The following is a 13654-nucleotide window of genomic DNA, read 5'->3' as shown; positions in this document are numbered from 1 at the left end:
TATTCTATCTTGTTTCTCGGGTTTTGTAATAAGTTGATTGAATTTGTTGAGAAAGATTTTTTTTTTTTTTTTTTTTTTGATATGATGTATGATGTAGAGTTGTTGTAAAACTGGTAATGTAAAATGGATTTTTGATGAGATAAAATGACTTTTTAGTAATGTAAAATGAATAAAGTAGTTGCTTTTAAAAAGACCTTAGACTTTTTTTAAAATGATCATAGATATTTTTTTTTCACTGCGAAAAAAAAAAAAAAAAAAAAAAAACCAGCTAGACTTGAGAAAAAGGGTGAAGTCAATTAGATTTGGGTTCAATTTGACTGAGTTTTGTACAAATCGAATTCATGTCAAAAATGGGTTGTCAAGTCTATTACCCTGGCTTGATCTTTTAATGGTTAAATTAGGTTGTTCTGGTATGACCCGTATCTGTTTTCATGAAAAAATATAAAATAAAAAGAAGCTCAATTATATTGTTTTGTCCTCCTTTCAATGCCCAAGAGCCAAAAAAAAAAAAAAAAAAAAAAGCTGTTAAATAATACATAAAATCCTAATTGTACATATTCCAAGTTAAACAATACATGAATACTTATGGGCTCGAAAGTATAGTTTACTAATCTTTCCACAAAAGAACAGAAAAACAAAAGCTAGTATTTGTTTTAGGTAGAATTCAATGACGCTTGCTTTTTCGATTGAGAACCCATGTCCTGTGACAGTATTTTGCGACCCATACGATAATATAGGTAGAAGAATAAGCAGTGATGGGAAGAGACGAAGAGCTGGCATGATTATGAATTGACTAAAAGTTTTTTTTTTTTTTTTTTTTTCAACCGAGATGCTTTAAGCATTTGAGTAAATAATTATGCTATTTGGTGCGGAATGGGTCTATGGGACAGATAATAGATGTGTGGAACCCTTGGGTCTCTTGGATTTGGGTTTTAAACCTATGAAGCATAGGTGTGTTTCCAAATTCGGGTGCTAGTGCGGGTGCAGGACTTAATAATTTTTGAAAAAGTAGGGTGCGGGTATAACAATTAAAAATTATTAAAAATATTTATATTTATATTTTCTATATATTTTTACTATTAAAATATTCTTAAAAAAATCATTACTATGGCCTTCATTCACAAAACAAAGAAAGAAGAAGGCAAGAAACACAAAACAAAAAAAAACACAAAAGAAGCAACAAATATTTAAAATAAAATTGAGAAATGACAAAATTAGGATGTTTGGGCCTCATTCAAAGCCGATTTTGGCTGTTCCATCATGATTCAAAGCTGATTTCGGCCTGTTTCAGCTGTTTCAGTCTCTGGCCGATACAGCCCGATTCTGGCCGAATTGGCCCAATTCGGTGTGAAAAAAAAAAAAAAAAAGAAGCTTAGACACGGCACCGACGCACAGGCAGCTGACTTGGATGCGTTACCCCACATTAGACTCCAGTGCGGTAGNTAGTCAGGGGTGGAGTTAGGATTTTTTGTTTGAAGGGGGCCAAATTTTGATATTAATATATTAGTTTCGAGTCAAGATAATTCATCACACATGCGTAAATGCATATACACAAATATAAATATTAATATTTTGATACTAAAGTAGGTCATAATTTATAAATTTATTGTATATAAAATTAACAACTTTTACATGTATATTCGCAAAATAATTTTTTAGGTAAATTTATCATCTTTTAAACTCCAACAAATATACAAAAACTGTCTAGTTTGATATTAAACATGTACGAACTAAACATTGTACTAGATCAATTGACAAATTCTATTAGTTTTTAAAAACATTGTTGAACTAACTCAAACATTTGGTGGGGCCAACTTCTATTTTTGTAGCTAAATATTTAAAGTTTTTAATACTTATACATAATATAAAATCATTTTTAAAATTGGGGGTGGGGGAGGGATGGCCCCCAAGCCTTGCTATAGCTCCACCCTGAACCTAGTCAAGTGCCTCATTTTTGAATTGGCACTTCTTTTTCCCCTCCCAACTGCGTCGGTGCTTCATAGTTTTAAACCAATCCCTAATAAGGTGGCTTAGTAACAAGTGATGGCACCAAAATTTTCAATATTAGTCCATTCAGTTGTAAAATTTATTAGTAAATAATTAAATTACATTCAAATTTATTAGTGCATGAAGTCATTTAAACATATTCTTAAATTAATATTAATCAAACAATACGGTTTTTTTAAATAATGCATCTTATGAATGTTTAATTTAAAATTTTAATAGTAAAAAGAATATTTAAACGTTATCATTTACCAACTAAAAAATTTACGATATGACATAATTGGTTAATTTCACATCAATAGCATAATAAAACAATTTCTAATTATTTTTTAGTGATATTGTAGTAAGTATAAATTTTACTATATATAAATTTTACAAATCTATATAATAACTAAAAACTGAAATATAGCATTTATTATTGCTAGTTGCTATACTCATTTTGAGCCACATCAATCAATATAATATTTTGGTCAATTTTGGTTCATTTAGTCCACTTTAGTTTGTATGATCCACTTTGATTCACATTTGTCTGTTCGTTCCATTTTAGTCCATGTCAATTTTGCACTAATTGAGCTTTAAATTAATTCTTTTTGTAGGTAGCTTATTTAGTTTTGTGCTCAAAATTTCTTTTTCTTTTTTCTTAATCAGCAGTTTGAAAAGTATAGAATTGAAATTATTTTGGCCAAACTCTGAAGTTTTTGGCTGAAAAATACAGACAAAAAAAGTATTTGAAATTAGAGTATGAGCCTTAAAAAAACAACAAATATTATAAATATTCAAAAGATTACCTGAAAATAGTTAATATAGGCATTACTCCTATATACACAGTATCTTGTCTTGGTGAGGTTGGTATTACTCCTGCTTGACTAGTGAGACCAATCGTTGGTTTGATGCCCACTGCCAAGTTTTTACTGTACACTAATTATAATTTGTTTTGATATTACAAAATTGGCTAAAAAGAGAAGGAAGGGATTGGCAACAGTTGGCTTGCTTATCTTTTTTAAGAATCAAGTCACGGTGGGTAATTTCTGAAACATGAACAAGGAGGAGACATGCTTGTTTTTCTTTTCTGTATTTTGGTTCATTTATATGTACACTTGCATGTGATAGTCTGATAGAACATAGAAGAGGCCATAAGTAACGTCATTTGTAATATTATTAGTATATTGAGTCTGGTCTTTGTTTAAGTTTTTGTCGGGTTAAGCGGGTATGCAACTCTGTGGCTCATACAGTAGCAAAGCTTGCTATGTGCTCCAACATGTCTTTTTATTTCAATAACGATAATCTGCCGGCAGAATTTGTCTCTGCTTGTAAGAAAAAGGGTTTGTATTGCTGTGCATCGTGACAAAAACTAGATGAAGTAACTTGCTGAATGTGTCTATAGTGGAAATCGTTAGTCTAGGATACAACATTTTTTATAATTCTTTTCACGTTATTGAGGTAAATCATTGTTGTTGATGTGGGCCATGTGGCTTGAATTGCCACAAGCCCAAGTTGACCGAATACAGCTAGGAATGTATTTCCTAGTACTGCCGACTTTGACACATATATATAAATATATATTGGGTTTGAGAAAAAGTGCAGCCATGAGGGAGTAATTCCTAATAACCTAGCAGCAGCCGCATAAGAAGAAGAATAGTATTTTCTTATCTTGTAGGTGAGAGAAAGTTAGGGTGTATTGGGATTTGAGTTTCTTGAGAGTGTTCTTGTACACTATTGTATTTCCTTATTTTTTATAGTGAAATTTCTCCATCATCGTCGTGGAGGTATGCAGTTTGCCGAACCACGTAAATTCTTGTGTTCTTTGTGTGTGTTTGTTATTTAATTTCCGCTTATTTACTGTTATTGATTTGAGTTCTGGAGTGCTATTTGCATAACAAGTGGTATCAGAGCCAGGTTTAGGATTTAATCCTTTGAATACAGTAAAAATGTCAAGTACAAAATATGATGTAGAGAAGTTTTGTGGTAAGGGAAATTTTTCACTTTGGCAAAGGCGGATGAAGGATCTCCTAATTCAACAAGGAGTTCACAAGGCCTTGCTTGGGAAGGAGAAGAAACCGGAAACAATTAAGGATGTAGAATGGGTAGAGATGGATGAGAAAGCAGCTAGTGCTATTCGTCTCAACCTAGGTGATGAGGTCATTCACAACATCCTTGAAGTAAAGACCGCAAAGGAAGTTTGGGAAAAACTAGAAGGTCTTTATATGAGAAAGAATCTGATGAACAAGTTGTACATGAAAAAGCAACTGTATAGTTTGCATATGAAGGAAGGTTCAAATCTGTTGGAGCATCTTAACACATTTAACATGTTGAACACCCAACTGTCAAGTTTTGGGGTGAATTATGAGGACGAAGATAAAGCGTTACTCTTATTAGCATTGCTTCCTACTTCTTTTGATTATCTAATGACTACGTTGATGTACGGGAAAGAGAATATAGTACTCGAGGAGGTGATTAGTGCTCTCTTGTCACACATAAGGATGAAGCAAGATGGTGATGGTTCTCAGGCTAATGGACTTATTGCAAAGTCTGAGTCAAGTAATAGGAGTAGAAGCAGGTCAAGAAGACGGAACTCCAACAGGAACAGATCACAGTCTAAATCATGTGCAAAGAAAGATGTAGAGTGATTTTATTGTCACAAGAAAGGGCACTACAAGGATCAATGTAAAAAGTTGAAAGAGCATTTAGAGGAGAAGAAGAATGGAAAGAAGCCCCTAAAATCAGCTAGTGTTGCTGAAGAAACATCAAATGACAGTGAAGTTAGTGCAGATTTACTTTTAGTCTCATCAAGTAACAATGTTCTATTGGAATCTTGGGTTTTAGATTCAGCATGCTCATATCATATGACTCCAAAGAAAGATTGGTTTGACAAGTATAAGCCTTACAACGGTGATATGGTCCAAATGGGTAATGATGCTACATGCCCGGTTATTGGAATTGGTACCGTGAAGATCAAGATGTTTGATGGAGTTGTAAGAGTTCTTAGTAATGTCAGACAAGTTCCAAATCTTAGAAAGAATTTAATTTCTTTAAGAGTATTGGATGATTTGGGCTATTCATACTCATCAAATGGTGGAATCATGAAGATTACCAAAGGTTCTTTGATGGTGATGAAGGGACAGAAAGTAAACACGCTTTACAGATTGATTGGGAACACAGTTGTAGGAAGAGTTACAGTCACCACTCCGGTGGAGTCCAGCACTGATGACACAAAATTATGGCATATGCAACTTGGCCATATTGGTGAACGTAGTATGTTAGAGTTGCATAAGAGAAATTTATTGAAAGGAGTGAAGACATGTAAGCTAGACTTTTGCAAGTATTGTGTGTATGAGAAGCAGCATAGAGTCAGTTTCAAAACAGGCTCTCATACAAGTAAAGGTGTTCTTGACTACATTCATTCAGATGTTTGGGGTCCAATATCAGTTTCTTCTCATAGTGGTGCTAAATACTTCGTTAGTTTCATTGATGACTACTTTAGAAAGGTATGGATTTATTTTATGAAGCATAAGTCTGATGTGTTTGGCATATTTAAAAAGTGGAAAGCACAGGTTGAGAATCAAACTGGCAGAAAAATAAAATACATTAGAACAGATAATGGACTAGAGTATAGAGATAAAGAATTCATAAGATTTTGTGAATTAGAAGGCATTACTCATCACTTCAAAGTTAAAGGAACTCCACAGCAAAATGGGGTTACAGAGAGAATGAACAGAACCTTAGCAGAAAGAGCAAGATGCATGAGATTAAATGCAGGGTTGTCTAAGGTGTTCTGGGCAGAGACATTTAACAAAGCAAGCTTATTATTAATAGATCTCCATCATCAGCCATAGATTTCAAGATTCCAAACGAAGTTTGGTTAGGTAGACCAGTTGATTATTCGAGTCTAAAAATCTTTGGTTGTCTAGCTTATGTGCATGTGCAAAGTGGAGAGCATTCGAAATTGGATTCGAAGTCAAGAAAATGTGTATTTCTTGGTTTTGAAAAAGGTATTAAAAGCTACAGGCTTTGGGATCCAATCTCAAAGAAAACGGTGACCAGCAGAGATGTCATATTTTATGAAGCCTTTATGTTGAAACAGAATGAAGCAAAGACTTGTGATAATAATGCACAGGAGAAATTAACTGTTGAGGTGGAGTTTGACGAGAATAGTTCACCCAGTAATAAGGGTGATGTTGAGATTGATCCACAGCAATAACAAGAAGAGTCTTATTTAATTGTTAAAGGTAGAGAGAAGCGGGTTCACAAAGTACCACAGAGATATGGCGTTGAAGACATGGTTAGCTTTGCTCTTATAACTAGCAATGGAGACCCATTGTCTTCTAGGGATGTAGAAGAAATGGGGTCACTACAGAAAAATAAGACTTGGGAATCCTCTAGTATGTTGACAAAGCCAATTCCAACAGACAAGTTCAATGGTTACTTGGACTTGGTTGATGTTTGTAGCTTGTAAGCCCTTAAGGGCTAAGGTGGAGGTGATGGAGGAATTTGCTCATGTAGCTTGATCAATTCAAGCCAAGGTGGAGATTTGTTGATGTCAGCTGTGTGGCTTGAACTGCCACAAGCCTAAGTTGACTGAATACAACTAGGAATGTATTTCCTAGTACTGCCAACTTTGACATATATATATATATATATATATATATTAGGTTTGAGAAAAAGTGCAGCCGTGAGAGAGTAATTCCTAATAACCTAGTACCAGCTGCATAAGAAGAAGAATAGTATTTTCTTGTCTTGTGGGTGAGAGAAAGTTAGGGTGTATTGGGATTTGGGTTTCTTGAGAGTGCTTTTGTGCACTATTGTACCTCCCTATTTTTTATAGTGAAATTTCTTTGTCGTTACCGTGGAGGTAGGCAGTTTGCCAAACCATGTAAATTCTTGTGTTCTTTGTGTGTGCTTGTTATTTAATTTCTACTTATTTACTGTTATTGATTTGAGTCCTAGAGTGCTATTTGCCCAACAATTGTGAATGATATATAATAAAAATAGTATCATTGGTAAAATTCAAATGAAAGTGATGTTACTTCAATTATAATAGTTTTTTTTTTTTAAGACAACAAAATATGTTAACAATTATTATAAAAAAAAAAAAAAAAAAGTTGTGTAAAAATGTGGTTTAGTGTAAAGGTCTAACCATAATTTCTATTAAAAAAATTATTTAAACAAATATGTTAAAATAAGTGGTTTGACTTGATGGTTTAAGTACAAAATGGAAAGTCTTAGTAATTAGATTTTTATTCTGAATTGTGTATTACAAGAACCTAATATATGATAGAAACAATGGTTGAAAAATAGGGCTAATTAATTATCCTTGACTCATCAAAAGCATAATAATAAAGAGTCATGATTCATGACTAATCATATACACACAGTGGTTAGTAGTAAACCATCGGGGTGGTTGGACTAGTGGTCATAGACACTTCTAATGGTTTAAGAAGTAAAGTTCTTAGGTTCAAATCTAGCAACTGGGAAATAACTTTATGCTCTCGGTTCATGTTTATTAGCATTCACGATAGGATTGGATGTTCAGCTATGGCTCATTCAAATTTCCTGTTCTTGTAGACTTGGGCCTAGTGGGTAAGGTATCACTATGATCACACCCAAGTAAAAGATGCAGACTTAAGTCACCTTCTACCCATTTTTAGTTTAGCATATATATATATATAACATCTATATTAAATCATATAGGCATGTATATACTAATAAAATAGAATTGTAGTTGTAGATCAAGAAGAGAACCATATTTTCAATATCCTTTTTAAATCACCTTCCCTTGAGCACCTCTGGCGTTCTAGCCATTGAGTACATCACCGTCCCTATAAAGAGACCACTAGCTCAAGCTGGCTTTCTCCAATATTATAGCCCTAGCTTTTGTCAACTTGGTTTCCACACCAGCATCGCGTGGCACAACTGATCAGAGCAGTGCATATGAGCCAGTCGTCGTGTTCAACTTATCCTTGGTTGTAATGTTATCTTTGAGCAGAATGGGAATACCATGCAATGGAGAGAGTGACCCAGGTTGTTAACGTATATTGTGTTGTGGGCTTTAGGCCTAACTAGATTACTTGTATAGCACACATTCTTGTACTACACTCTTACTTGTATTGCACTCATATGCTTCCTATATAAAGACACTCATGTATATTCTTTCATTAAGAAATACAATACAATTATTCATTTAGTATTTCTAACATGGTATCAGAGCCACTGCTCTAACCTTTTCTTAGCAATCTTGTCTTTATTGGGGTCACTCTATTCTCAACATTGCTTCTGCCGTCACAACCGTTGCCGCTGCCTATTGCCGTAAAACCTCCGACGCCTTTCAGCTGTCGCCCTTGGGGTCCAAACCTGCAGCCGCCATCATTGAGGAGTCTCACACCACAAAAACCACTGCACTTATCGTCTTCGCCATGCATCTTGCTCCGACAAGTATTTTTCAAGTACCACAATGATCATCTCCCTTCGATCTACTCAATCGTCAAAACCTCATCGTCATCGGAGCTTGCATGCACCTTCATGCACCTCCAAAAGATTCTGCGGACAAGATCACGCACTCTACACACCGGAAGTATTTCTCACGAGCTGCCACGCTCCGTCAGTACTCTTCACGCGCCTCCACGCGTTTACATGCGCCAGTTCTGCACCTGCTGACGTCAGCCCTAGGTGACGTCATCTGCTGACATCATCGTCCACTCATCTGCTGACATCACCCACCACGTCAACTGACGTCATCTGTTGACTTGACAGCATAAACTGTTGACTTCAGGGTTGACTTTGACCAGTATTGACCATTGACTTTTTTGCTAGAGTTGACTTTTGCAGTTTAGGTGCTCCTTACCCAGTTTTTCGCGTAGATTTCATTTTTGCAGTCCATTTTTGCATATTTTGCTTCTAAATGAAGAATAAGGATAGGCCTTCTTCTTATTGCAACAATTGTTGCTGCCAATCCATCAAACGTTTTTGCAAATTTTGCAAATATTTTGGCCACAATATTGAGACTTGCTATCATCGAATTCATCGCAACAAATCACCTGTTTCAATTTCTGTTGCTACTGTTGCTAACGCTGAGAGTGTCTAACCAATGGCTCTTGTCTCTACACAGTCTAAGTCTTCTGGATCTACTTTCTCTATTTTCAGAGATGACCTTATAAATATTATCGCCAATTTCATTCGTATGGTTGGTAATGCACCTTATTCCTCTTCTCTCTTAGCTTTATCTGATATGTCTCCTACCTATTGGCTTATGGATTCTGCTTGTTGCAATCACATGACACCTCACTTGTCCTTATTTTCTGGCCTTAAACCTGCACCGCATCCTCTTAATATTCACACAGCAAATGGTTCCACAATGTATGGTCATAATATAGGTTCAGTTTCAACCTCCAGCCTCTCGATTCCTAGAGTCTTTAATGTTCCTGACCTTTCTTATAATTTATTTTCTATGGGACAATTAGCTGAGTTGGGTTATCGCATTACTTTTGATTATTCTGAGTGCATTGTGCAGGATCCTAGGATGGGACAAGAGCTTGGGACCGGTCCCAGAGTTAGGCGTATGTTTCCCGTGGACAACCTTCGTCTTCCACTTGTTGCTCCTGTTTCTGCTACTGCAGCTGCTACAATTTCTTCCACTCCTTCCTTTGCACTTTGGCATGCTCGACTTGGTTACGCATCTTCCTCTCAGGTACAACAATTGGCTTCTAGAGGTTTGTTAGGTTCAGTGTCTACAGAAAATTTTGATTGTATTTCATGTTAGTTAGGAAAATAACCAGCTTTGCCTTTCAATACTAGTGAATTAATATTCACTGATATCTTTGACCTTATTCATTTTGAAGTTTGGAGGCCTTCCTTTGTCTCTAGTATTGGTGGGTCTAGATATTTTGTTGTCTTTGTTGATGATTACTCTCGCTATAGCTAGATTTTTAATATGAAACATTGTTCTGAATTATTGGAAGTATATTCTAATTTTGCAAAAATGGTTGAAACTCAATTTTCCAAACGCATCAAAATTTTTCAATCTGATAATGCTCTTGAATACACTCAATATGCTTTCCAAGCTGTTTTGCATTCCTATGGCACTGTTCATCAACTAACTTGTTCAGGTACCTCTCAGCAAAATGGTAGAGTCGAACGAAAACTTCGTCATATTCTTGACACTGTTCGTGCTTTCCTTCTCTCTGCCAAAGTTCCTGCACCTTTTTGGGGTGAAGTTGTTCTTCATGCTGTTCATACTATTAATCGCATTTCAAGTCCTGTTATCCAAAATCAAACTCTATATGAGCGCCTTTTTGGGTCACCTCCAAACTATCACCACCTTCGCTCCTTTGGTTCTGCTTATTTCGTTCTTCTTCAACCACATGAGCATAACAAACTTGAGCCTCGGTCAAGACTTTGTTGTTTTCTTGGCTATGGTGAAACTCAAAAGAGGTATAGGTGTTATGATCCTGTCTCTCATCGTCTTCGTATCTCTTGCAATGTTGTCTTTTGGGAACATCGCCTCTTTGTCGAGCTCTCTCATTTCAGTGCTTCCCTGTGTTCCTCTTCTGTCTTAGATCTTTTTTCAGATGAGGCACATATTCCTTCTGTAGCTACTCCTGATTTTGTTGCTGTAGACTTCTCTGTCCAACCACCAGATATCACTGATCCCTTTCCTAGTTCACCTTTTAATGAACAAGTGGAAGATGAACAGGTTGAAGACGAGTTACCCAACCCCAATGCTGAGCTTGGGTCTCTTGCTCCTACTCTGCCTGAAGATCTTGCACAAGACATTCCACCTCGTCACTCAACTCGGGTAAGATCTATTCCTACACTATCATTGTTACACTGCCCTTGCTACACTACATGAGCCTCACACCTATCGTAAGGCTTCCGTTGACCCTTTATGGCAGATTGCAATGAAAGAGGAACTTCCTGCATTATCTAAAAACCATACTTGGGATTTGGTGACATTTCCTCCTGAGAAATCTGTGGTTGGTTGTAGGTGGATCTACAAGATTAAGACTCGCTCTGATGGGTCCATTGAGCTTTATAAAGCTCGTCTTGTTGCAAAATGTTTTACACAAGAGTATGGGATTGATTATGAAGAGACCTTTGCTCCGGCTGCTCATATCTCATCTGTTGTGCCCTCTTAGCTGTTGCTGCTGCTAGTAAATGGGACCTTTTTCAGATGGAAGTCAAAAATGCATTCCTTAATGGGGATTTAAGTGAAGAAGTGTATATGCAACCTCCTCTTGGTCTCTCTGTTGACTCAAACAAGGTTTGTCACCTTCAACGTGCACTTTATGGCCTTAAACAAGCTTCATGAACTTGGTTTGCCAAATTCAGCTCTACCATCTCTCGCTTAGGTTTCATGGCTAGTCATTATGATTCTGCCTTATTTCTTCATTGCACTGACAAAGATACTATTTTACTTATCCTATATGTGGATAATATGATCATAACTAGTGATGATCTCAATGGCATTCAAGAACTCAAGGCTTTTCTCAGTCAGTAGTTTGAGATGAAAAATCTTGGACATCTCAGCTACTTCTTGGGTCTTGAAATCACTCATTCTACAGATGGATTTTATATTACTCAAGCCAAGTATGCCTCTGAACTCTTGCCTCGAACTGGACTCACTAATAGCAAGACTGTTGACACTCCAGTTGAGCTTAATGTGCATCTGACTCCCTCAAGGGGGAAACCATTGTCTAATCCCTTTCTTTACAGACGCTTGGTTGGCAGCTTAGTTTATCTCACTGTCACTAGTCCAAACATTTCCTATGTTGTTCACCAGGTGAGCCAATATCTGTCTGCTCCACGATCGACTCACTATGCTGCTGTTCTGCGCATTCTTAGATACCTAAAGTGCACTATCTTCCATAGTCTTTTCTACTTTGCTCAGTCTCCTCTTATTCTCCGTCCATTTTCTGATGCTAATTGGGCAGGAGATCCCAATGATCACAAGTCCACCACTGGTTATTGCTTTCTTCTTGGTTCTTTGATTTCTTGGTGAAGTAAGAAACAAATTCATGTGACCCGCTCCAGTACTGAAGCAGAATATCATGCCTTTGCTGATACCACATCTGAGATCCTTTGGCTATGATGGCTTCTCAAAGACTTAGGTGTGTCTACATCCTCTGCTACTCCTCTTTATTGTGACAACCAGAGTGCTATTCATATTGCTCACAATGATGTCTTCCATGAATGGACTAAACACATCGAGATCGATTGTCATTTTATCCGTTATCATCTTGTCCATAGTGCTCTCAAGCTGAATTCAGTCTCCTCTAAAGATCAACTTGCAGATGTCTTCACCAAGTCACATCCTAAGGGACGCCTTCGTACTTTGGTTGACAACCTCAAGTTGGTCTCACATCCACCTTGAGTTTGAGGGGGGCTGTTAACGTATATAGTGTTGTGGGTTTTAGGCCCAACTAGATTAGTTGTATAGAACACATTCTTGTACTACACTCTTACTTATATTGCACTCATATGCCTCCTATATAAAGGTACTCATGTATATTCTTTCATTGAGAAATACAATACAATTATTCATTCAGTATTTCTAACACAGGTGCTTTGGACTTGCGCTCATGGTCAGCCTTATCAGCTTGGTACAATGCATCTAGGTTCACTTCTAGACATTCTTAACAACTAGGTTGAGTCTCTTATTTGTTTAAGGTAAAACTCAATGAGCTTCCTGGAGGTGAGTTGGTTTTGCTTGAAAGCTAGTTGGATATCATGCACTGTGGCTTCTTCGATTGATGAGAAGCTATGGGCGGCCTTGATGGCTTGGGCATTGGATGATACTAGTAAGTTTCCCGTGCAATGCACGGATAATTTTGTAATATTTTATGTAAGACATTTTTGGAGAATGTTATATATATATATATATATAAATGAAAAAATAATCTAAATTTGAGTAAAGAAACATATACATTTTGAGATATTAAAAATTAGATTAGTAACTTCACTGGACATTTGTAGCCTTCTCAATGTAAGTTTAATTTTTCTTTTTAAATCATGAAACCAAAAATAAATACAAAAGAGTAATAAGACCATGAAAATCAACTAATCTGTATTGTGTTCACATATTGCATACCATGAAATGAAAATACGTCCAACTCTCTCGTTGCCTTCCACTCATTTTAAATATTAAGATAAAAAAATTTAAACTATTACATCCCAAGTTCCATACACAAAAAAAAAAAAAAAAAAAAAAAAATTAAGATTCAAACTTTACTCTCTTTTCTTTCCATTTTCCACAATTTCTGGGACACCAAATAGTCAAATTAAACAATAAAAAACAAATTATTAGTATAAGGAAATGAAATCTAATATAGCTTGTATGAACCATAAAAAGCAAATTATCAAGCACCACCCAAGAAAAGCAATGATTTTATTCCTCTTTCCTTCAAAATATTCTAAGAAAAGAATGGTTACCAATTGATTAGTATGACCTTAATAGATTAAAAAGCCTCCAATGATTGCGAGTCTTGATCATTGACATCTGTCGAAGAATTAACACAACAAACAGAGATAAAAATGAAATTTAGTTAGCATATAAGACGATGGGAAAAAGAGAACAATAACAATTTCTCTTTGATGAAAATGAATAACACTCTTACTATAAAACAAAGACCAAAATAAAAACATCACATTGAACAAACAT

The 13654-nt window shown here is 35.9% G+C and overlaps 1 protein-coding gene across 1 annotated transcript; it reads left to right on the top strand.

The window, feature by feature from the left end:
* The first annotated feature begins 11500 nt into the window (after window positions 1-11500).
* Window positions 11501-11995, top strand: LOC136067605 (uncharacterized mitochondrial protein AtMg00810-like). The gene has a single exon (XM_065773732.1). It carries the CDS (start codon window positions 11501-11503, stop codon window positions 11993-11995), a length of 495 nt encoding a protein of 164 aa, XP_065629804.1.
* Window positions 11996-13654: the final 1659 nt, after the last annotated feature.

The sequence above is a fragment of the Quercus suber genome, unplaced genomic scaffold, assembly GCF_002906115.3.
Source record: "Quercus suber isolate HL8 unplaced genomic scaffold, Cork oak 2.0 scaffold_6, whole genome shotgun sequence".
Lineage (NCBI taxonomy): Eukaryota > Viridiplantae > Streptophyta > Magnoliopsida > Fagales > Fagaceae > Quercus > Quercus suber.
Note: the sequence above shows the minus strand (reverse complement) of the source record. Positions and strands in the feature narration are given on the sequence as shown.

Coding starts and splice junctions, on each gene's coding strand:
- LOC136067605 (XM_065773732.1), top strand. CDS start 11,501: ATGAAAAATCTTGGACATCTCAGCTACTTCTTGGGTCTTGAAATCACT.